This window comes from Metopolophium dirhodum, chromosome 6 (genome assembly GCF_019925205.1).
Source record: "Metopolophium dirhodum isolate CAU chromosome 6, ASM1992520v1, whole genome shotgun sequence".
Taxonomy (NCBI): domain Eukaryota; kingdom Metazoa; phylum Arthropoda; class Insecta; order Hemiptera; family Aphididae; genus Metopolophium; species Metopolophium dirhodum.
In genome coordinates, this window is record NC_083565.1 from 5,977,686 (window position 1) to 6,003,375 (window position 25,690).

A 25,690-nucleotide genomic window follows, 5' to 3' on the forward strand; every position below is an offset into this window, starting at 1 on the left:
AATCCACATGCAAATTCCCCCCTCGCCATCCCTCTTTTATTCCCACTATATCGTAGTATGACTGCAATTAAAGAGCTTATTCAACCAGCAAAAACCCCTTCCTCGAGGCAGCTTAAAAGCAAATTCCTCTTTATTTTCATTTGTAAAACTAAAAGAAAGATTAATCAACATAAAATTCTGAAAAATACCTGTGATTAGAATCCGTATGCAGGTCTTGTCTCACTCCTGGAGTTACAATCGCAGGATGAGAATGATGGGTATGGTGGGATAAATGGTGATGAGGTGATGGACCACCCATCAGTCCCGTCGGTGAAAACCTATACAGCTCACTAAATAAAAATACGCAATATTTTGTTATGAATATAATATTTATATATAAATGACAAAGGTGCATTTAAAGAAGTTCCGCCCAAGTGAAGCGTATTTTTCCGCCCATTTAGTACGTCTACCAAATTAAAAAAATAAGTATATCATAGTAAAAATATAACCGAAATACAATAAATTTATACTACGTTAAATAGGATATATTATAATAAATTATAAGTTCATAAGCATTATAATTTATAAATAATTGTTATCTTTTATATTTTCAATGATAATCCATCATGTTTCAAAATATATTCAATAAAAGAAAGAGTACCATTAAAAAAGGCTTTGTAATTTTTCCTCATGTGGAATAGTTACTCATAAGTCATTAGCGACTTAATTTTTCGCTACAGCCAAATAAACGTATATTTAACATTTACTTCTGACTTTTTAAATTAAATATACACGTTTTACGAGTAATACTATTTTTTTTTATAGATAATTATTACTTTTTTAGTACTATTTAGTTATTATGCTGATTTTTTTTTTACTACACATGCTATTATTTTAGTCCATCTACATTAAAGTATTTACCATCTAATATATAATGTATACAATTATATTATATTAAAATTTAAAGTTAAGTTTAAAAGTCTAAATAAACTTTATAAAATAGATTTATTTTTATTCTTAAATTTATTGGAAACGATTCTGTTGATATGTAATATTTACTAGACTACTATACTTCCCACCAAAACCAAACAAAAGTCTAACATATTATGTCATTGATAAAAACATATTTTATAATATAAAAAAATAATATTATTCTAGAATTCCTCTATATAATCACATATAATAGGTATAACGTATAACAACATCAAATGTATGATATAATTCTAATTGATCAATTATAGAATGAACTCAAATAATGAACTTATTTTAAATATGTTGTTAAAATGTTATATACCTAATGCACACAAAGTTAAAGTAGTGTATGTATATTTCTAATAACACATAATATAATAAATATACATCTACAATAGATAATATTATAGAAAAATAAGTTTAAAAAACGGGAAAATCACTCTGCTGTATATAGGTAGTAGGTGTTGTTTGAGTGTATCAAAATTGAATCAATAGGTAATTGTAGTATAGATCATTGTAATGGATGTGTTAAAGTTAATATTTATGTATAATAAATCATTGCATATGTAAAATAATTCTGGTCTAAGACAGCAGTGTATCAGCCTATATTTATATTAATAACACTGTAGATTGATCAAATTTTTCCAAAAATAAACCACAGAACTATTATAATATTAATTAATTATATATCTTATTATTATGTAAATTGGTAAAACTTTCAAGTCTCTACGAATATTATTTTTTGAATTACAACAAAATAACTAAAATCGTTATTTTTGTCTGGATAGGTATCCCACGTCTATACATTACCTATTTTAAATTAATTTAAACATTTTGAAGAATACAATGATAACTTAAGTTAAGAGTAAAATGTTCCAAGTTATTTATAATAACAAATCAATAAAAGTGACGAAACACTAATATAAGTCTATAAACTACCTATATTACAATTTTAGTTTTAATGTTATAACTTAAGTTTATCGTTTACCTATATAATTGTATAAGTTTTTGAAGTTTATTAAACGTGTGGATAAGAATATTTTCTTTATAATATAGCTAACAGTAGTAAAATACTTTACTTGAATAGATAACTTAGGCAGCTTAAAATTGTACGAGTAAAACGTATATTAATACTTATATGATGGTTTTAACTCACCTAGTTAGGCTCGTGCCTAATGAAGGTGGGTAGGATCCTCTGAAACCAGTTCCAGCCGATGAGATCTGATGGTACATACTGGCCGGTGTGTGCCTAAAAAAAAAATAAAAACAAACACAGTATAAAAATTGTATAATCAAAAAGCTAAACCCTTGTTATTTGAAAGTATAAAGGACGGAAAGCATAGTGGAAGAAAAGCGGCTTAGATAAGTTTTGCGAGGGAGTAAAGAGATCGTTTCTGGTGAATTACGGAAGCCGTCGGCTACGAAAAGCCGATTGATTTCTCAAACTGAGAAAAAAAAATAGGGGAGAAAACCGATTTTCCTGGTAACAAATTGACCGGAATAAGAACAAACAAGGGTCAGTGTGGTGGACAAACTAGATTAGAGGTTTTTACGGGGCGTCAACTGACCACGCCCCACTACTTTCGATAGTTCACACGCAATAGTTTGGCGTTTAAATGATTTTAAAAATTAACAACTTTTTTTAATAATTCACCGTATTTAATGATTACTTAAGAGTTATGAGTTTACAATTTGAATTATTAACAAAAATATTTTGATGGAATTATATGTAGGTAAAAATGACTGCTATACTGTTGTATTTATGAATTATAACCACCTATACTGGTAGTAAGCTTAAAGTTGATAATAATATTATAATCACTCTTACAAAAAATAAAATGTGATCACTCATTTATTTTTTTTTAATTCAGTAATAACTAAATAATATAATAAATAAATAAGAAAATAAATAAACAATATCAAAATTTAAACAATATATTGTAACTATTTAACTTATAATAGTATACACTATACTTTAATTGACTCAGTGTTACTGAAATAATTATTTTAGTTTGATTTCCACATTTATTTAATTAAATATATTACATTTTATGAGGAAATCTATTATTTGAGAACATACTCTGATAATTTCTAAATGCTTTTTATCATAGTAATTAATACAAATATAAATAACGTAGGTATGCACGCGAACTAAGTTTTTCTTTTAATTTTCGAGGACTTTCCATAATATTTATAATTCAATTATTAAACTATATTAGTAATAAATTCAGGGGGGAAATAATTAAAAATAGTAACATTTTTAAAGTACTTACCATGAGGCTGCAACTTGTGACATGTCCGGACTTAATAACGGATAAGGGTACTGGCCTGTGGGGAATGGGTACATTGAAGGCCTCGGGAGTCCTAAATAAAATAAACAATAGTTAATATACCTATCAGATTTTTTAAATACAATATTTAATTTTTTTAATTAATTTAAACGTTGAATATTTTATTTAATAATTACATTCGAATTGTATTATAATATTTGTACCTATAATTGAATATTTTTTATTTCACTGAACCGAATAAATGTACCATTTGGTTCCATCCAAATTTTTGGTATAATATAAAAACCACTCGGGCGGTGTAAACGAAAGGGTCTTAAAATGCGTTTAGATTTTTGAAAGCGCACTCGACTAAAAACAAAGGGTATGTATCGATTCTGTACATTATGGATTTTTCCACTTTGGTAATGTTAATACTTGAACAATAAAACCTTCCACAATGTTTTATAAAAAAAAACCATCTACTGTTATTCATATTATATCCATAAATTATTTATTTTTTATTTTTTTGTTAGGTATTCGTAATAAATAATGTCATGTTAAAAATAGCATAACATAGGTGTATAATATATATTATTTTGAATTGTTATGTATATGTGTGCGTTTAGCGTGGTTTTGAAGAAAATGTATTTTAAATAGACGGCGCAGTGGTCCAATTATAAATGATGGAAATACAATATACATTACGAACAAATTGTATAAGATATATTAATAATCTTATAAGAGTTGTATTCTACAAAAAATATTTTATATAATGCACACACATAATATGTATGGCACGCATGTATTAGACACATAGTTTAAAATAATACAAATTACGTAAAATACGTAGAAAAATTAGGTCGAGAGTACTATTATGTTGAGCTCAACATACTCGAACGTTTCACACTCTAGATATACACTTGGGCTTATATACGAGAAAAAAGTAGTATACTTTTACGCAGAACTTTACTTCAATTAAAATATATAAACCATACAAATGAGGGACCGATTAAAATTTGACCAGGAGGTTCGTTATGCATAGCCATAGGGGTGAGCAAAATAATTGTTAAAGAGTCGAGGACTTTTTTTCTAAACCCCTTTTTTTGTGTCACCGTAATTATCATGGCATAACGGTATTGTTTTCACCGCAGGCCTTTTTAAAGGATTGGCTTCGTCAATGTCTACACGCATTCATATTTAGGGGTTCTTTAGCTTTAAAGGGTGAGAATAAAAATCGATATTTAAAAAAAAATGTACTCACCGGGTGCTTTGTCAAGTTGGTAAGGAGGTATGCCCATATGGGCGGGTGGTGGTTGGGTACCCAGCTGCTCGCCGTTGTGGCAAAAGAATGGATGGGCTGGTCCTAAACCAATCTTGCTTGCCTGTAACATAATAAGATAAAAAAAATTAACTTAGTAAAAATGTATATTAGTACTAAACAGACAAATCTTTCAACCAAAAACGATATTTGTCAAAAAAAGTTTGATTTATATTTTAATATAAAAAATAATAAACCATTTTACGTGCCAGCATCGTTTGAAAATACATTTTTTGCTCGTTTTGAAATTGTAAGATGTAGTGATAGCGCATACAATACGTGCCTGTTTAGCATAAGTTATCAAGTCCCTTATCGCAATAACAAACGACGGTTCAAGTGGTTGAGTCTCGACCCATAATAACGCCTTTTTTAGATAATCCACGGTTTGCGTAGCAGAAGGTGGAATTTCAATGTCCTCGGAGTCTGTAGATAAATTTTCCGGCTCAGTGACTTCCACAGGATTAGATAAAATCCAAACCAGCATGTCGTCATCTGATACTTCCAGTCCAAGATCATGAGCTAACCACTGTACACCCAAAATAATACCTTTCATTGCTGATGTATATGTACAATTTTTCCAACAAGTCGAAAACGATTCTGTGGTGACTTGTAACCAAGCTCTATGTAATAAAATGAACGCGTCTTTTAATGTATATTTTCCTAAAAATCTTTGAATCGATCTTTCAGATTGTTGATCTAAAGACGCCTGAGTAAGAAGTAGAGCTGTGTATGTAGCTTTGAATTCAATAAATAATGTAGATTTAGAAATTGAATCTCCGTCGTGGTTTTGTAAAGAAACTCCGTTATATTCGCATTTTTCTGGAATAAAAGATGCTTTATCCATAACCAATACGGCTTTTGAATTGATAGACAGAGCAGCTGGACAAAATTCTGTCTCAAACCACCATTTGAACAAATCTTGTGTAGGAAAACCATCACCTCCTCCTGCGTATACCACAGGTTGCCCCAACATATTCACAGTTTCCATACAAGGAGGTCTCCATCTCTTACCTATAACTAATACTCTGGTCCTGTGTCTTCCACTTTTGTTGCCGGCCATTAGTAGCCACACTTTTCGGTCTGGATTTACGGTGGTGTCCAATGTAACATCAGGAATACCATTGACATCAAAAGGAATTAATAGTCCAGCATAAGTTTCGTCATCATTGTATCCTTCCAAGTTACCTCGATTCTTCATGAACTTTTTAATCCAATCTAGCGTGATTATAGATATGACATCTGCAGAAACTTTGAGCGTTTTCAATATCATTATGGTTTTTTTCTTCAAGTTTAAGGGAGTAAGAGGTCGCCCAATACTCTTCGTCCATCGTGTGTACCAAATTTCCAGCTTTTTAATAATATCAGCTTCGCTAGCGATTCGAACTTTGGCTGGTTTTTTTATACGGACTTGCCTTCTAGTTTTCATCTTCATCGTCGGTTACTTCCTAGCGGCGCGGCGGACATATCGCACGAACGACGACTGTGACGCGACTGAAACTGGCGGGCTGGCTCACTCCAAATATATAAGTAAAAGGAGATGGACGGACATCAAAGACCAACAACGGAGATAGCTTTTGGAAAGGCCAAAGAACAAAGCAACTTTGACAGAGAACTCCACAGTCGACACCGCATTATATATATTATGGTAGGAGAGCAGGACCTTTGATGTATGTCCCTTTGATGTTGCAATGCCTCCGCCCCCGACAGATAAATGCACTTTACCCCGTTACAAAGAGCTCTTTGACTCAAAGGCATATTTGATTCGCTTTTAATAACGATTATTTTTTAAACTTCAAAGAGCTTTTTTTTTTAATATTCCGTTATGTTTTATAAAATAATATATCAGAAGAAAACTTGGTTGGTTTACATTTTCCTAAATAAATAATCTAAATAGGTATATAATTTTATTTCTATGAAATAATAACGTATACCAGGAATATAGCAACCTTTATTTATTTTGTAAGTGGGAGTTTCAAATACAATAACATTTACCAAACTAATCCAATGACGTGTGTAATTCTGTAATTTAATCAATATAAGTTTCATAAAGTCAATTCCAACATAATCAAGTTTAGGACCCTAAGCTCGATAGCTTCCGGATATGTCCTTCGATCTCACGCCAAGTTGGTCAATTCGCAATTCACACCACACACTAATACCGATTTCCTTATTAAATAAATACATAGATGAAATAAATTTTAGTTAAATTTGAAAGAACGAAATTGTTCACTATTTATACTTCGTACTATTATTATTATTATTATTATTGATACAATTTTATTATTAACAAGGAACTCGTTAAAATTAAAATAATATCTATTAAGGAAACTTTATTTGATTTATTATTATTGTTATTATTTATTATAGAACAGAATTTATACGTAGTTAGAAAATATAAACGTAAAATTATTATATTCTATAATATTTTAAACGTTGTATTTTTGTGTTATTGTTTTAAATTACCTACGTTACGTATAATTTGTTTTATTAGATGTTAGAACATACTTTAATTATCTTCTACGTTTAATTTAAGACGATATCTAACAAAGTAACAAATAATAATATTAAACATTAATTTTTATTAAATGTATATTCAAACTTTGATTTTTAATTATTAACGTTATTATTTTGTTCAGTATTCACTCGCCCGAACTATATTATGTATTAATTTGAAAAATGTTGTCATTGTATACACACACTAGTGAGGATTTAGTGAAACATATAGAGGGGCTTTTTTTAAATACAATTGTAAAGTCCCTTTTATCTTGTCATCGTCCCCCATCAATTTTTTATAATTGTTATATCTTGGATGGCACGCGTACCTCAATATAAACGAGCACACGACATAATAAGGGCACGGTATTTTCCGTTCGTGTTTATTACACACGTTTATTAAATATTGTATCAATATTAAATTTTTTTCATACTTCCTGTCAGTTTCAGTAATATTCCTATATTTGGCCATGTGTACATTTTATTACTTTTCATATTTATATATTTATAGGATATAAATTAATTGCTATTTTACTACCTAGCGAATAATATGCAGCGTGGGTGTTGTGAATATAACTATATAATAAATTGAATATATTTTATTCAACCACATATTCATCATAAATTGTAATACCAATTTGTGTATATTTTACATAACGTCTCATTAGAATAACATTAGGACTCCCTGCGGCCGAAGTGGCCCTGCTGCGAGGATTTACACCAAAGTCCTCGCCATGCATAGAATAACATTACCATTATCTACCCAACTAATCCTTAAATAATAGACACGTAAATGGGGACATGCCAAAATCCCTGTGACAACGTATTTATGGTCCTTTTGTGCATTAAAAAAAAAAAAAAAAAATTAAAAAAAAATAACCCCCCAAAAATAATACGTGGGTACAAAAACAAGCCATACTAAACAATTTCTCAATAACATTCATATTTTTTAAAGCCGTTGGACCACGCCCACACGCTTTTTCAATCAGGATCTGATTGCAGATCAGTGAAAGGTTTCCGGGAACAATGTGGACCGATGAATATCTTAACGGAAAGCTCCATAATAGAGAGGGTTGGATAATATGAGGGTGCAGTTGTAATATATAAAGCCCATATGCACGATGATTCTTATCATTTGCGCAAGTAATACCACGGTTAAGTGCATTGTCAAAACTCGGAATAAATCTGGGCTGTGACATACTCTGTGATAAAAATTAAGCTGTCAATCAACTTTGATACGAAATTTACCTACGGGAAAATTAAATAGTATTTTACTAGATAAAAGTAGGTACAATACGAAAAATAAACTATAGTTTCCTATACTATTATATACGATATAAGTATAACTATATAACTATCGCCTATTATTAATAGCGGTAGTATCTTTAATATATTATGCCTAATATATTATGCCGGCAATAAAAACATTTGTTATTCAAATCATACTGTACCTATATTGTATTTTCTTTTATTTCATAGCAACAATATTTATAATATTTTAAGGACATATGATGATGTAAACACTGTTTAACATTTTAAAATTCTGTAATTAAAACATTGGAGTAAAAATCTGTAAAATATACATTTTGACGTAAGTATGCATGTTATACAAATGTGGCTATTAAATAATATAATGATATTTTATAGCTGGTTCCAAGAAGGTAAACGTTTTGTGAAATGTTTTACGAGCATTTAGCATATTTGTACAGAATATAACATACCTAATAGTTTTAAAAATGTATTAATATTAATTGACTATTTAAATTGTAGACTGGATACAACAGTAAGACAGTTGTATTACAGATAATATTTAATTTCCCGATAATAATATTTTTTCATATTGGCTGCAAAATAAAATAACTATGCTGATACATAAATTATAAACTACTTGAGGATGTTGACAATACTTATTTAAAATAATATATACTATTTAATTCAATAATGCAATGTTGAAAGGTTATTAATTTGAGGTTCATAGGTTATATTAAAGGTTTATTTTCCATTTACTCATTAAAGCTCCTAAAATCATACATGAAACGTTCAAATTACCAATACCGACAATACCAGAGAAATTTTTAAAATGTAAATGTCCAATAGTTTTATAATATTATGTACGTATATTGAAGTCATTAAATAAAATTATATATTTTGTCCCTCCAATACTTGAATATCTAGTAGAATAACATTATAATTATCATACCTTTCAATAGTACTTGACTTATTCACTAACATATTTTTTTAATATTTAATTGGACGTCGTCACAGGGTCACTCAACTACACTCACGAGGACGAAAATGCACAGGATCATTATATAATTTTTCGAATCGTATAATGAATAAACAACAAGAATGATTGGTTGTGTTATTATATAAGAAAATACGCGTGCCTCTTTTTTTTTTTTTGCATGAGCAGATTTTTTTTTATAGGGACGGAAATTAAAGTGTCCGGTATCCATAAGAAAAAAGACCCTTTGGAAAAAAACGTGGGATACTTTTTTTCATAAGAACCCGCTGTCGTATACGGTTCAAAGACTTCGACTTTTTTAGGTATGTAAAAAAATAGTCGAATGGGTATTTTAGCCTTTTGGCAGGAACGCAAAGGGCCACCAAATGTCTGGAATTTAAATTTTCTCTTTATTCATTTTATTTTTGCTATTATTACTTTTTTTATGCTGTTTTTCTTATATTTCACCGATATATTTAAACGATGTAAATACATATTCTTTATGTAAAATTTAAAAAAAAAATTCTATGGTATATTTGTATGTATTGTAGTGTGTATGTTTAAAATTTAAAAGCTTATTAATGCAGATAACTAGAAAAGGTTGTGAGTTATGAAATAAAAGTATATTTAATAAGTTAAAAATTAAATATAAATAAATAAATAATAAAGTTATTTTAACAATAAAATTCTTTATACTTAATACAGTTAAAAAATATTTATTTATTAATATATATAATACATTATAATTACGATAATACCTTCTAATATAAATATATGATTTTTGATACATACACAAGTCAGTACCTATATGTACCAGGACATCATACATTTTGAATTTTTACATACAACACTATATTATACAATTTATTATTTTAGTTATAGTTTAATCAAGATTAATAATATTAATAAGTAATAATCATTTGAGCGGCTTTTTAAAATCATTAAATTACAGAAAATAGGACTCTATGGGTAAATTTCCTTGTTTATTTTACAATCGTTTTCCCATTTTACTAATGCACCAGAGGGTGAATGGCTGAATAATAATAAAGTATAAATCCCCAACGATTTCTTTTCATCTTCAAACACAAAAGGAAAACTTATAGTAATAATACTAACTGGAAATAAAAAAAATATAGGAAAAATGTTAGATGTGTAAAATATACACGGTGACTCGTAAACTGTACCAAAATATTATTGCATCATTATGACCAAAATTAATAAAACCTATAAATGGTACATACAATAACACAATGTTATATAACATTTTAATTTTCACTCTAATATAGTATAACATCAGATTAAAGTTAATTTTAATTCAGTTATTCCAAAATTAATTTTTACATAAAATAGTTACTTTCCTATCCTATAAACTACACAACTCGTGCAAATATAATATAAACTATACACACGCATATATTTTCGATAGTAATTTAGTGCCATAGGAGAGCTCATCCTTCTTGATCACTGGGACTGTCATCAGGGGGATGTAATGGGATAGGGTTGATTGGTTACAAGACAAGTGGACCGAATATGATGACTATCCCTCCCCTGGGCATTTGTATGTTAATGACGTGCATATAGTTAGGACTGGGAGACTGACGAGTGCAATTTTCATCCCTTTGATGTCTCCCTTAATCCTGTTACTCGCCTCTACGGCGCAGTTTCTTCGTCTCAGGCATTTCCCAATGTTTCCGGACTACATCAAAATAAAAAATATACACCATGTATATATAAAAAGGGGAAAATCTATCGGAAAGGGCTACGAAAAAAAGTCAAGTGCGGGTTGTACATGATCGTATAGTGCAAACATATAAAAGGGAATGACCACTGTAAGTGGTTTACAAGCCCAGCAGGCCGTGAAATATGGATTATGATCGGCCGCATGGGGGTATTGAAAAAGGGTTGGTTAATAGATTTATTATGATTGCACCAATTGGTTTGTAATTTGACCGTGGTGGGTTAGTACTGTTCGAATAACATGCAAGTATAAATTATCGTTTGACTTACAGTGAGAGAAGTCCTAGATTATGTTTGATACTCGCATAAACGTTTATTTGGTTTAAACTTATGTAGGTTGATTTATAAATTAGGGGTTTTTGTTAAATTAATAAGCCCCCATTACAGGTATGTGATGTGGTGTACAAACTTAAAAAAGATTATGAATTTAAATGCTTGAAAAATTATAATAATATAGATATTACTTGTATATTTTTTCATCATGAAAATATGAGAAAATATAGGATGATAAATACGAAAGTTATAAAATTATATATTTAATTGTAACTCATTCCTAATACAATACGCTATGTGCATTATGAATACGGCTAAATTTATCAAAAATGTAATTAGTTACTTAAATATAATAAAGTATAATTTCCAAATTACTTTTAACCAACATACACCAATATGACCAAAAAATATTATATTTTCGCTTTGAACCGCGAATATTTACTATTAAAGTTCAAAACTAAATAGGTACAGTCTATGACACTAATGTCTATGTTATATATTGACAGTTGAAACTGATGATCAGTTTACTTTTCACATAGAACTAAAAATGTTAGAGATAAATCTGAACTCCGTATATATCCATCGTGTGTCTACCCTAATCGCAAATTCATATTTGCTTTTCATATTTATTATTTTCCCTCGGTACCCATTCACCTTATTATCTCGTCTGTAACTAATTCGGGACCGGTGGTAGTAATCGAAACTATACGGTGTACATGGAATTTCAGTACCAATATTTGCTCATCGGCTACCCTTTATTGTCATTGGTACTTCATCGTATACATGTTAAAAAAAAATCATTAGATTAAACTAGAATGTCCTCTCTGAGTATTAATAGATTTTAATCTGATGGGGACCGATTGTTTGGTTTAAATAGCGCGTGGTGTCCGAGGGAGGTATGTAGGGAGGACTGTAACATACATAAAGGGTTGACAACGGCAATTTGTCCTTTATTCCACCCCCTTTCTGCCCATGGCTTTTGAACAAAGGTCTCTTTGAAATTTAAGGTACGTGACATTTGCAACTGGACTTCATCATGTTCTCATATGCAGGTTATAGTCTGTTGTATAGTTAATTAAAAAACGACAAAAATATATCAAATAAACAATGTTACACCTAAATAGTTTTCATTAAACATAAAAATAAAATTGAATAAAATGTACATTAATTTATTTTATCTGTAATAAATTAATAGAATGATACCATATAGTGTTAGTTACGAAACTTAAAATGAATGTTTTAAAATAATTATTAACTATTGAAAAAAACGTAGTCATACTACTAGGTATATAAACTTGTCTAATATTCATTATTTTATAAATTAATAAAATAATAAAGCGAATTAAATACTAAAGCTTGTAGGTATACTAGGTAGGTATATAAATACGTAATTTTAAGTAAGAACCTTTGATTTATGAAGTGTATCGTTTGAATGATTTATGAAATTTAATAAATAATTTAGAAAAAATTCGAAACAATTAATATTAATATTGAATGCAGTATATTTTTAATAACTTAAATAATACCAATAACGAAAATAAATGTTCCGTTTAAAAAACATCCAATTATTATACATACAAATAAATATATGATGGAAGTACATATTTTACATCTGAATATCCAAATCTGAATTCATCCAAAATTTGATCTTCAAAGTTTATAAACAAATTGAGATTATGTATTTTGGTATTTTTAAGTTGCTATATAAAAAAAAACGTATGAGGAATAATCTTGTACTAAATTCTGTTAATCCTTAGATATTAAAATTGAAAATTGTATGAATCTAATTCAAAAAGTGGAAACAATTTTTTAAAATTATATCATGTCAAGAAAATGGTAATAAAAATATTTTATGAACTTTACTACTTAGTTTCAATATGGTTATATTCCTTTATGAATTATAAAAAAAAAAAAAAATTTATATTGATTGTGTTTTAATTTGGTGTTGCGTAAAGATTCTTATTGTTTCGCTGTTTTTATTAGTATTTTTTAGTTAATAAAAAAAAAAACTAGAAATGCCCACTTTTGACCTAGTTACACATTGTATACTGTCTCAATGTTGAAGTTTGAAGAAAATCTGCTCCAAAAAGTGATGAGACACAAAAAAAAATAAAGTGGCAAATTGTTGTAAAACCAATACATTCATCTCAGACACTAAAATAATAGGTAGGTATATCTTTAAAAACACAGATTTATTGTGTTAGGCTATGTTATGTGAAACTTGTTAAAAAAAACTTGTAGATCAACAAAAAATATATACATATCAAATTTCAATTATGGATATAGCAACAATATCGCATTACATAAAATACATTTCAAACTTCCAAGTTTAACATAAATCGAACGATATTTAAAGCTATAGTCTTGAATAGTCCGCCACATTTTGTTGATTCTTTTTTCTTATTTATTTTTAACAAAAAAAAGAGACCGAGGAATGGCATTGGAATTTTATCAAGAGGCTGGTCGCAAGGGAATTGAAGCGAAAATTTGATTTGCACCCTTGGAAACACCGGGACCTTTTCTGCAAAAAGTACGTGGGGGCCTTTGATCTCGCGGCGAAATTGCGTCAACACCACACCACGTATCTTTTCCCCCATTCACCGCCTTTAACTTCCATCATTCCTTTGTTTTATACTCAGAAATTACCTTAAAATAACGCCCTTTTTGTTTGCTTACGTTACACTATAACTTATCATTTTTGAACTTTACTATAATATAATCTGCACCGTATGAGAAAAACCTTAACGAGAAATATTTAACACGGTTACCATTGGTGAAAAATATTTTATAATATTTTGTTCTAAGCAGTTATATTAGTTTATTATATACGAGTAGACCAATTTAAATTACAATTAATACATGTGTCTAGTTATAAAGGTATCTATTGATCTTAAAATGTCACTACGACCATCGCAGCGAAGGATACGGCAGTATGATGATTAGGTTTTGGGATTTTCAAAGGGTTGGGCGCGTGCGCAAAAATGGAAAACCCCTTTCGCCCTCCTCTCGGTTGTGCTTACACCATCGATTTCAAGATGGGCGACGTCGAGCCGCTCCCCTATACCCCACCAACCAAGTCCTCTTCTGATTGCACAAGGGATACAGGAGAAAATAAACACCAAGATTAAAATAGTTTGTACGAGAAAATATCCGTTTTTAAATAAGCAATATAAAAAATGTGGACTTACGGTTAAAGGATCCCTTTGAGATTCGAGATAGGAACTCATCTGAAAAAAAAAATATCGTTATTATTACTATCATTATCATCTTAAATAACTATGAATAGAGGGAATTATGAGGATATTTCACATACATTGAAAAATAATTTCCTTGTATATAATAATTAACATATATTTCCAGTTTAATTAAGTAATATTTTTTATTTTATTTTATTTACTTTTTCTCTTATGATCTATTATTACTAATACCTATATGTTCCTTCAATTTTTAATATTATGTAATGCATGAATATTGTAAAATGTATTGTAACGTCCAATGGCCACAGATGCCGCGGATAGCATGTTTAATAAAAAAAAAAAAATTCCTTATAAAATGTTTACATTAAGATTACGTTTACATGTTTAATTTCGTAATAAAATCAAATATTATTTTAAATTATTCATATATAAGTAATTTCACTAACATATATTCACTTAGACGCTGAACCACGCAGTTTAAACCAATGTGAAAAATATTTTATAACAAATAAATCAATACATTTTTGAAAGTATGAAAAAAATTTCAAGGGATAATACTAATAAAACTGAATAAACGATTTAAATAAACGCGCGCATCTTCTGAACATACAAATACATCATCAATATCATCAATATTCTCTTTGGAATAAAATCATAAAAATGTATAACATTTGTATCCATAGAGGAACACGGACGATTATAATTATTTATCAGTTAATAATATAAGATATAACAATAATAATGTTCATGTATGTTCATTAATATTCGTTTTTTGTATGAACACATTTATTAGTATACAATTATATTTATTAGTAGACGAATTTTTAAATATCGAACTTTCCTTGTACTGCCGATAATATTAATTATTTAAAAAATGGACTTAATTAATCATTCCACAACTAAAAAAGTTATCAGAAAAAAGGAAAAAAAGAGAAAAATAATTAATAAAGGTAAAACAATATCTTTATATAATAATAACAAATAATATAGATAAATGGGATAATACATGTACATGTGGGACATCAACATATTAAATATTTGATACAATTATATTTTAGTACGTATATCTGTACATAATGGCCATAATATAACTATTACAGGTTAGTCTAGTAAACCCAACCTATAATATAATTATTTTTGAATTAATTTACTTTTATATTATTATATTTGATACTTTAATAATTGTAAACTATAAGTTATAAGTAGCATAAGTACCTACCTACTTTTAAAAATTAAAGTATAAACCATAATTGTATACTGAAAATGCACATTATGTAAATTTAATCGTTTTTTCGTATTGCAAGTATATACCTAGTCATAATTTAAAAATGTAATTAGGTACTTAATGTAATTGTTATTAATTTAAAACAAATAAAGCACAGTTTTGAATATAGTCTATATACATTTTTAGAAGATTCGCCAATTATGTCAAAAAGGAAAAAAACAAATATTCAATTACCAATGTCGAATATCCAAAGTACATCAACTTCTAATACAGAAGACAACCATGATCTGGATAAGTTTATATTTGATAAAGTTGATGTAGGTATCTGGTATATACTATATACTCTAGTATATTATATTATCTACAATTATTACCAAATAGTCGATTTAAAACTAGAATCAATATTTTGTTCAAGGTAAAAGACGTAACAAAGGCGATTTCCAATATCAAAGACCAAAAGTCTCCAACAACAAATACTGATGATAGTGACATTTCGTCAGAAGAAAAAGGAAGTTCTAGAAAGGACAGAAAACCTTTACCATTGATATTCGATAAATCTCATCCAAATTATACGGATAATGACACGTCATCAGAAACATCGGAAGACAACAAAGGAACTGGCTCCAGTAAATGTGTATACTTAGGTGAAAGAGAAACATTAAGATCGTTTTGGGACAAATGTCTCTATCAATGTTTCAAATCTAAAAGATGTGTTGCCGGGGAAAAACCTAAGCGTAAATATCGGAAAAAATTAAAAACTCCGAAATCGTCAACAAAAAAACGAAAACAACTTGATCTTCCATTGTCATGTATTGATACAAGAGGTACTGGGATGGCGAGTAATGGTTAGTTCTATAAAAACTATATTAGAAGTCTAAAAATAAATTTGTAGAAATTTACACACCATTGTAGTCTTAAATGTAATAACCATTTCCTTACAATTAACTAAAAAACGAAATTTTTTTAATTCAAATAAACCATGTAATGAGTCAGGGAACGCCTTAATTACGTGAAAATAAAGATAAATTTTATTTATTTATTTATTGAGTAATAAACGTTCGTAGGGCACGGAGTACAAATACTTGCAATATATTATACAAATAAAGATAAACAATTACAATACAAGTAAATAGAAAAAGAAATTTTAATTACAGCTATTTAAAGAACTTAAGTAAATAATATGATTAAAATTAAGCAAATTAAGCACATTACATTCCAAACCCCCTTAACCGTAAATTTAAATTTTTTAAATTATTGTAGGTATAATCTTTAAAACAGTTAATACCACGTTATATTTTTGTTCTGATTGCGCCAATAGATTATCTGAGTCGCTACGAAATGCTGTTGTACATGGATCCGTTAGCTAATTCTTTGACCCCCTGGCAGAAAAACGATTTTGAGATGGCTTTTCGTATGGTAAAACCTACTGATATATTTTCATTAGCTGCAGAAGATAAAAATGATGAATCAACAGACTACACCAACTCTGACACAGACTAAGAAATTGATGAATAACGATTTTCATTTCATACACCTACTTAGGACAATACTTTTTTATAAAAATTATAATTTTGTTTTTTTTTTTAATTGTCTTAATTTACATTTTTTGTGCAGTACTATTTGATGATTGTATTTAATTTATATAAATGAGTTTGAATAGAAATAAAATATTGATAAAACAATATTTTTATACATAGCTTATTGTTTCTAAAAAAAAATAATACCTATTAAAGAAATTAAAACATTCTTGGGAAACAATAGTAAAATATTTTTATAATAGAATGATATTAGCTTAAAATTAAAATTAAACTACTTATTTTAAATTATCTAATTTAATTAATACCTAATTAAATAAATTAAAGGATATGCAATTTAAATTAAGTCAACCCATTTTCGTCTATAATTATAGTGTAATGAACCATAAACGAATTATTGCATCTATGTCCGACGAGGACTCCTTTATTCACATAGGTCAACGGAAACGATGATGCGAAAATAACTATAAGTTTTTTAATATTAATATTTTCAAAAGTTGTATATCTGGCCAGTTTGTCGAATTGGAATGTTTTCAAAATCTAAATTTATACTTTTATAAAGTCTGGTGCAACGACCACATGTTCATACAACGGAAAAGGATGCTGTTTTTTATAGTCAAGAGTAAAGACTCCTTGTGTAGATTTGAGGTATAAGGATAATAATTTATAACAACTTTAAAATATTACGTTAATTTAAGTATATTACTAAAGTGTATTAAATAATAATTATTAATAAACATTTTCATTAATATATGGTATTATTTTTAAAAAAAAAACGTTATCAAAACGATTCTAAAAAATTAATAAGAGATATTTTATATAATGCCGTAAATAAATTGTTAAACAATCAGAAACTAATTTTTTCATTTTCTACAATTACTTACGTAAAAAAATCAGTTTTAAATTAATATTGTAATTTGAACGAAAACCGATAATCCAATAAATGTTTATACAACTATAAGCATTAATATTAATATATTATATATTTTGAGTCCACTATTTATTGTTAAAATGTATCGTGTCAAGTAGAAAATTATAATTTATCATAATTATATGTAGGTATGTAAAGGGCGTACATATGTATTTTAAACTAATTTGTTTCCATTTGTTTTGATTGGTTTCAAAAGTGTTTATACGTGAAAGTCAACAAATTATATTATATCAATTTCATACTGTAATCCCCAATCCCTTATTTATTGTTTTGACACTTGACACAGTGTGAATACAATGATATTGACTGATACAGTATTTTCCCCTATTATACATAGCACATAATATTATGAATATTGTTTTGTACGTTACAAATTGAAACATATCCTAGTATTCTACCCTCGCTACACGCATAATGGTATAGAACCGATGCGCAATATGAATAATTATTATATGAAAGTAAGCGCAGAGTGAATACGAAAGTACAATGGTGGTTCGAAATAATTAACTAATCAATCGTCGAAAATGTGCAAATGTAGCATTAAGACGCATCGTTACGTCTAAATGCCTATATTATACAATATTATACATATTATGCGTGGACGTACGCACGTTATATATTATATCAGTATACGTTTATATTGTATGAAATGAGACGCACGAAAAAAATAAGAAACTAAGTACAATATATTATATTGTCTGCCATTTTATTTATTATTTATCATTTTTTTCGCTTTTTTAAAGACGTGAGAATATTTCACGGTTAATAAAAACGGACACAATACCATCCGATATTGTATACACGGTACCGGTTTTAAAAAGGACGGAGAAAAAAAATCAAAATAGTATAATAATAATATTTTCGTGCATAAAAATATACACACGCATCGCATCCAATTTCGAGTGAGCGACGCCTACGGTCTGTTTTCTGTAGCATAGAACCGTTCGTGGTGAAGTACCCTGTTTAGCATGCCACTTACCATGTGTGACGTATAGAGGCGGCGGTTACACCGCAGCTGCTATGTGCGCGCGCGGGTCGCAGTGCAAACAGAATATTTGATGTGGAGAAAACGCCCGACGGGGAAGCGAATAAATAATGCAAACCCCCTCTCCGAGTATTTTTTATCCTTGCTAAACGTCTAAACATAGAGCACACGCGCGAAACGTGAACTTCTATGTATATTATATATTATTTATATCAATCAAAACCATGATGTGTGCGACTACCGCGGTGTTGTGTGTGGTGCGGCTGTTAATGACAGTATAGATCTGCAGGAATGTTCTTAAAAAAATATTAAAACTGTAACAGGTACGTTATTCGTATAGGTGTATTTTTTGTACGTCTTACAATATATTTGTCTAAATAATTGTTGGTGTTTAATTCGACGTTACATGCGTGACTTACATAAAGATATCTACATATACATACCATAATATACAGTACAAAAATTCTTACTGCCACACCTTGGGTATTTTACCCGTAGACATGTAATAAATAAACTTCAACTATGTACCTATTCCCCTGCCTCTTCACTAAGAAAACAATCCATCGCAATGAGACAGATAATAATATAATACCAAAACTACTGAATACCGTGTCATAAAATTATATGACGATCAATATTCTTTGGTGCCTTACGTTATACAAGACAAGCCACCCATACGAATATGAAAAAACACGTTGAAAATGTACATCGTCTTTAGAGTTATTTATTCACCCTATAGCTATTCCCACTATAAAGACGAAACCACTGAAATATAGCTTTACTTTTTTAAATATTAATATAAAACCAGTCATGGACTCGTGAACTCGTGAAGGGTAACGACAGGAGCCTACCCTTCATGCCCCCCTCCTCCCAAGGCCCCAACAAAAAAACCATTTTTATATTTTTTTTCTGTTATTTTTAACTTTTAGGTTAATAATTTTCGATAATTTTAAAATGCGTAATGACCAAATGTATAGACGACACTAAGGTTTTACATAAGTTTAACTTGGATAAGTATACTAATTTGCAAGTGATCTATTTTATTGTTAATAAACAGTGCAAAGTACTTTCTCATTCAAAAAGACACCGACCCGAAAGTGTTGTCTTCGTCTCACAGCCTCGTCAAGTACTACAAAATAGCAAATCTGCGTTCAGCAAAACCAAGTTTATGTTGTAAATTTGTAAGATAATATTAGCGTGAATTTTCTAAATATCAAGTTCATATATAAGACAATTATTTCATAGGATTTTATTGATATTTAAATTTTCAAACGAGTTATGAGTATTTTAAAATTATAATATTTTACTTTGAAATATAAATTAAAACTTATTAATAGGTGCCTTGATAATATTCTTACCTTTAAGTTTGAATTATAGGTCAATATTCTCTCTAATATAAAGAAAACAATTTCTTTAACTAAAAGCAAATCTTATAATAGAAGTGTCTAGGAAAAAATAAATATTTTTACTGTTATGTTATCAAATTTAATATGGTTCGATACCTAAACAAAGTGTTATTGTTTTCAACTTATGATTAGTAGGCACCTACCTTAATTTTTTTACTCGCTTATTAATTATTAAAAATGTCTCGATTAAAATAAATTGATTATTATACCCTCCCCCTCCTATATAAAATTTGTCTGTGCCAACACCCCTATAAAACAACACTATACTTAAATTAATAATAAACGAATTTTGCTTTCAAATATACACTAAAAATAACTTGAATTGCCAAGGTACTAATTATTAATTGAGTTTACACTTTTCAAACCATTTAAATTGTTCATTTATAATTAGGTTATAAAATTATCAGCAAAACAATAGTTTTTGAATTTATAAATATTTGAAAAGAATCCTATAATTCAACTTGGAAATAATGATACCAATTATATACATACCTAATAATGTGGACAAATGCGTAATAAAATAAACAAGCTAAACTCTATTGCATGCAAGAAGATAATATACATTCATTGTACATAATTTTTATATAACAAAAAAAGCTGAAAGGACGATGAAGGTTTGCGTGACCGACCACTTAACCTACTAAAAAAAATATCCTCATACATTTTTAAAGACAATTATACCTCAGTTAAAGTGACATGAATGGTGGTCGATAATTTTATGCTTATAGTAGTTCAGAAATTCAGATTTTTCAATTTAGTTTAATTTAAGGGAAGGAGACGAAAAAAAACAAACAAAATCCTAATAATTTCCTTCCAAACTGGTTTCTCTATATTTTTTATAGGTTTTTTTTTTGTGTAACTGCTACTGGGTGCGTTCTAAGTATTTTATTTAACTTTTTTTATTCACATTTTTAACGACCGGTCCGCTTACCATTATAAACGCCGGGTTGTTTATGGTCGTGTTTATACTGGTTTCTTTCTTTTTTTCCTTCGCTTATTTTGACTGCGGACCCGACGGAATTTAAATGGAGCTTAAACAGAGCTTGAAAAAACATGTCTCGCTGATGGTGGGCGTCGTGAGTCACACGCATTTTAAGATGATTCCCCAATATTATGAGGATTTTTATATAACTCCAGCAGTATATTTTGTGGTTATTCTTAAATAGTATATGTATTTGAGTAAATAATAATTAAAAATAATGAATAAAAAATTAACTATAGACATAATGTAGAGAAAAATTGACGTGGTGATAAAATATTATTAACTTGATATTGGGTATGTTAAAATTAAATTTCAGGTGTATCAGATTCGTATCTATTTACTATGATATTAAAAGATAAACAGTTAACGACCAAAGCGTCCCATAATATATACGTCTCAAGAATATATTAAAAGTATATATTATAATTTTAATGTAAAACTTTAATTTTATTTCGTTAATAACAAAAACATTTCGGTGTAACTGTAGAATACCAGACAGCAGACACGACAAATATTATATTTTATGATGAATTATTTTTATCGATTTATCATCAACCACTCAAGTTTAAGAGCGAGAATAATTTGTAAAATAACGAAAACGTACACATAAAACTATACTCGTCACTCGTCAGCAAGTGTTTATCATTTGGCATAAGCGAAATATGAGTGTGCGTGAATATTCAAGTGATATGACCATCAAAAATAATTTGTACTAGTATCAGCGAAAAAATAATATTACTTATTAATTACCCATTTATCTTTTATAGCTAACTAAAATACCTAAGGCATAATATAGCCTTATATCACCATTAATATAACTTATACTTAGGTACAATATAATATTGTGCAAAAACATTTAAAAACAAAACAAAAATCCATTCTACTAAATAATTTATATTGTACCTATATTGTAATATATGTATATTGCATAGGTACTGCACAGGTATATAGTTCAACATTAAATATTATCTATAATTCATAAATGTTTTATATTTTAAAAGATAAAAAAATTCACATTATTAATTATGGCACCTTTATACATATAGAAACTATAAGTTGAACCTATAAATACAATTATAAATTATTACCGAGCTACATTCATTTCAATCTAACGTTAAAATTATAAACACTAAAGTAGGTAGGTACCTCCTACATTATATTATAAAAAAAATGTTCGTGTTTGAATAAAAATGTACAAAAGTTACGTGCACGTGGGGAATGTAGGGAATATCAAAACAGCCTTGAAGGATATAAAAGGACCAGAGAGCAAATACTAAAATCCCATCAGAAAGAGGTCGGACATACCCTTAAATTGAAAAACAACCCTGAAGATATATTGACCGAACCGACCACTCCAAAACACACAATAAACATACACAGTGTAAACCGAAATACAAACTACGCACATAAATCAGAGAATAATAACATGTTATAAATATAGTGTAAATGTGTAATATTGTATAACAAGATTATTTTTATTATTGGAATATTGGATATTATACTTTTTTTGGTTAAGACTCATACTTTCATAATATTCATCAAAACATATTTTACTTGGTCATTATTTCTGCACTAATAAGGAAAGTATAATAGGCTCGAGACAATTGAACATAATTTATACTTCAATATTTTTTATGATATTTCAAATAACTAATTGATACAATCCATCATATATATAAATAAATTTATATTATGTATTATACATATCGTACGTATATTAAAGTTTTTTTCTGTGTTATTTTAGTTATAAGTTAGAATTTAATAGACAACGTTATTGATACAATCCATTTTTTCCTTGTTTTTATGTGAATACTTAATAAGTATACTACATAGTATATACGGGGACAATGTAAGGCCGATGGAACCCTAATAGTAGGTACAATAGGTACATAATAAATTTATATAGGTACCGTTGCATGACATTTAAAGTAACATATTTGAAAGAATTATGTTTTAAAATACAACATCTACACGCAATAACACCATGGCACTCTGGATACGCTGTCGCCTGTCACTAAGATATTATATAAACTCTTGAAATAGATAGGTACATAATATACACATAATACTTGCATTTAAGAAGACAATAAAATATATAATATGATTTATACTTATTAAATTTGTTTAAACAGTTATAAAAAAGTCAAATTGACAATTTTTTATACATAATTACAAGTATTAAATTCAAAAATAAAAATAGATATCCAACACAGTAAAAAAGGAAAAACAAAAATGACAAATGGAAAGTAATGGTGCAAAAAAAATTGAAACCGACATGTCTGTAAAATCTATAACGTCCTTCTTGTATTTCATTCAAATTATTGTCAGGCAATTTTATCGGAAATAATTGTTGCTGTGGCGTCGATTGCGATATATGACGGACATGGATGGCCGACTAACGACCCGATAATATACGTGAGTACAATTTTTAATTGGTAACGTCAATACGTGATTATTGATCAAAAACACTTTAACTACATGTCCCTCTAGTAGGTAAAAACAAAATTGTAGACACAATAGGTATAAGGGATTGGACATGGTCATAAAATAGTGAAATTTTGTAAACATTAAATGTGTGTCACGGCTCATGAGTGCATTACAAATCACAGATAATATGTTATGATCATAAGTAAGAACTCATAACAAACAATCGGAATTGATCCATATGTAAACATACTCCGTCTCCGCCGTAATAACAATATTATATTATATTTATAAGCATAATATATTGAAATATAAAACCGGATCCCCACCCTCTGTAATCTGAAACCATTGCAGGTGCTTATCAATTATCAATATTATGACACAGGTGATAAATGAGAAACTAAAAATTAGAGAGGATATTCGATGTCGATTGTCGATTTACGCAATGAACAAAAACGATAAAAGGAATACAAATTAATAGTGATGTACAAAATAGCATTGGAAGTTTGGGAACCATTGAAAATACACTGTACCTATAGATATTATGTTTTATGTGTACATAATATAATGTATGTGCGGTATACAATATATAATAGACAGAACAAGGGGATGCTTTAATCCAGAAACAGCCCCGACGGCCAATGGACGACAGGAAAGCAGTATCCTGTTTATAAGAACAGACCCAAAGGGTCGAAAGTGGGGGACGACGATGGAAAATGAAAAACAACAATACTATGTGGAATTCTTAGATCCATAGGAGAGTTTCCATTCTATTTTTTTGTGAATAATAATTAAAACAGCCTAAAGCGAATCTTACATGCTTTTGTTCTACATCCGAGTACGGTCCTAGAAAATTGGTAATAAGACACTTTTCTATTTTTACAACCGTTTTTTGCATGCTGTTTTTATAACAAGATTCGAATTGTTCTCCATATACTTAAAAAAAAATGTATTTGTTCCCGTTAAATCCCGTCTATCAGCGTGTTATCGTTTTGCACGCAATAAACGAAGCTCTTTGTCATACAACGACAGGAAGCAACGTGCGGCGTTAGCTTATCGTTGATATACTATATGAATATAGTTCATAGAAACAATGTCTTCAGTTGGAAATTATCCAGAGTTCAGATCCAATAATTACTAAAATATTAAGATTCACAAATTCACTATATAAAAGTTAAAACTTTAGTCATAGTATATTTTGATTTATATTTAAATGATTTTAAATTGCATTAATTAAAATGTACCTAAACAATTTATTATATTTAATTAATATCACATATTTTTGTACTCTCAATACTACCAATCTTTGTGTTTAAACTGTTGTCGTTTTCATTTTATTTTTATCGTTTTATTGGATCACCCGCGACCCACCTCAACTACTGTAATACCACATTAGTACATTACTGATCGTATTTGCCGACACGCATTTTTATTTAATCTCAACCTTTCGTACACCTGTCTGTTTGCCTTCTATGTGAACAACAGTGAACTACCTTATGTTAGAACTTAAAACGAAAACTCAATGATTGTACATTTAAAATGGATAATTGTATTGCCAAGAGTCGACATACACAGCTGCGAACCTTGCAAACAATTCTACATTACTTTGAATTTTTGATTTATTTACAAATATTATTATAATCATTAATTTCGGTAAAATATAAAACACATTTTTACATAATATATAATAAATAATTATCCTGCAGTATGGTTGTATAAAAAAAAATAACAAGTGGTGT

General features: G+C 28.7%; 2 protein-coding genes across 3 annotated transcripts in view; both read right to left on the bottom strand.

The window, feature by feature from the left end:
• Nucleotides 1-25,690, bottom strand: part of LOC132946218 (protein pangolin, isoforms A/H/I/S) — a 56,336-nt gene that overhangs the window by 13,371 nt on the left and 17,275 nt on the right. For both annotated transcript variants that reach the window (XM_061016098.1, XM_061016099.1), the window contains exons 4-8: nt 14,455-14,493; nt 4,483-4,603; nt 3,225-3,315; nt 2,108-2,200; nt 189-329 (exon numbers count right to left, since the gene is read on the bottom strand). In XM_061016098.1, the coding sequence (XP_060872081.1) occupies nt 189-329; nt 2,108-2,200; nt 3,225-3,315; nt 4,483-4,603; nt 14,455-14,493 (485 nt within the window). The remainder of the gene's footprint in view (nt 1-188; nt 330-2,107; nt 2,201-3,224; nt 3,316-4,482; nt 4,604-14,454; nt 14,494-25,690) is intronic.
• Nucleotides 4,657-6,648, bottom strand: LOC132946219 (uncharacterized). Its single transcript, XM_061016101.1, has one exon. The coding sequence runs from the start codon at nt 5,969-5,971 to the stop codon at nt 4,709-4,711; it is 1,263 nt and encodes a 420-aa protein (XP_060872084.1). The 5' UTR covers nt 5,972-6,648; the 3' UTR covers nt 4,657-4,708.

Bases quoted from the DNA above. Each gene is read 5' to 3' on its own strand.
- LOC132946219 (XM_061016101.1), bottom strand. From the start codon at position 5,971: ATGAAGATGAAAACTAGAAGGCAAGTCCGTATAAAAAAACCAGCCAAA.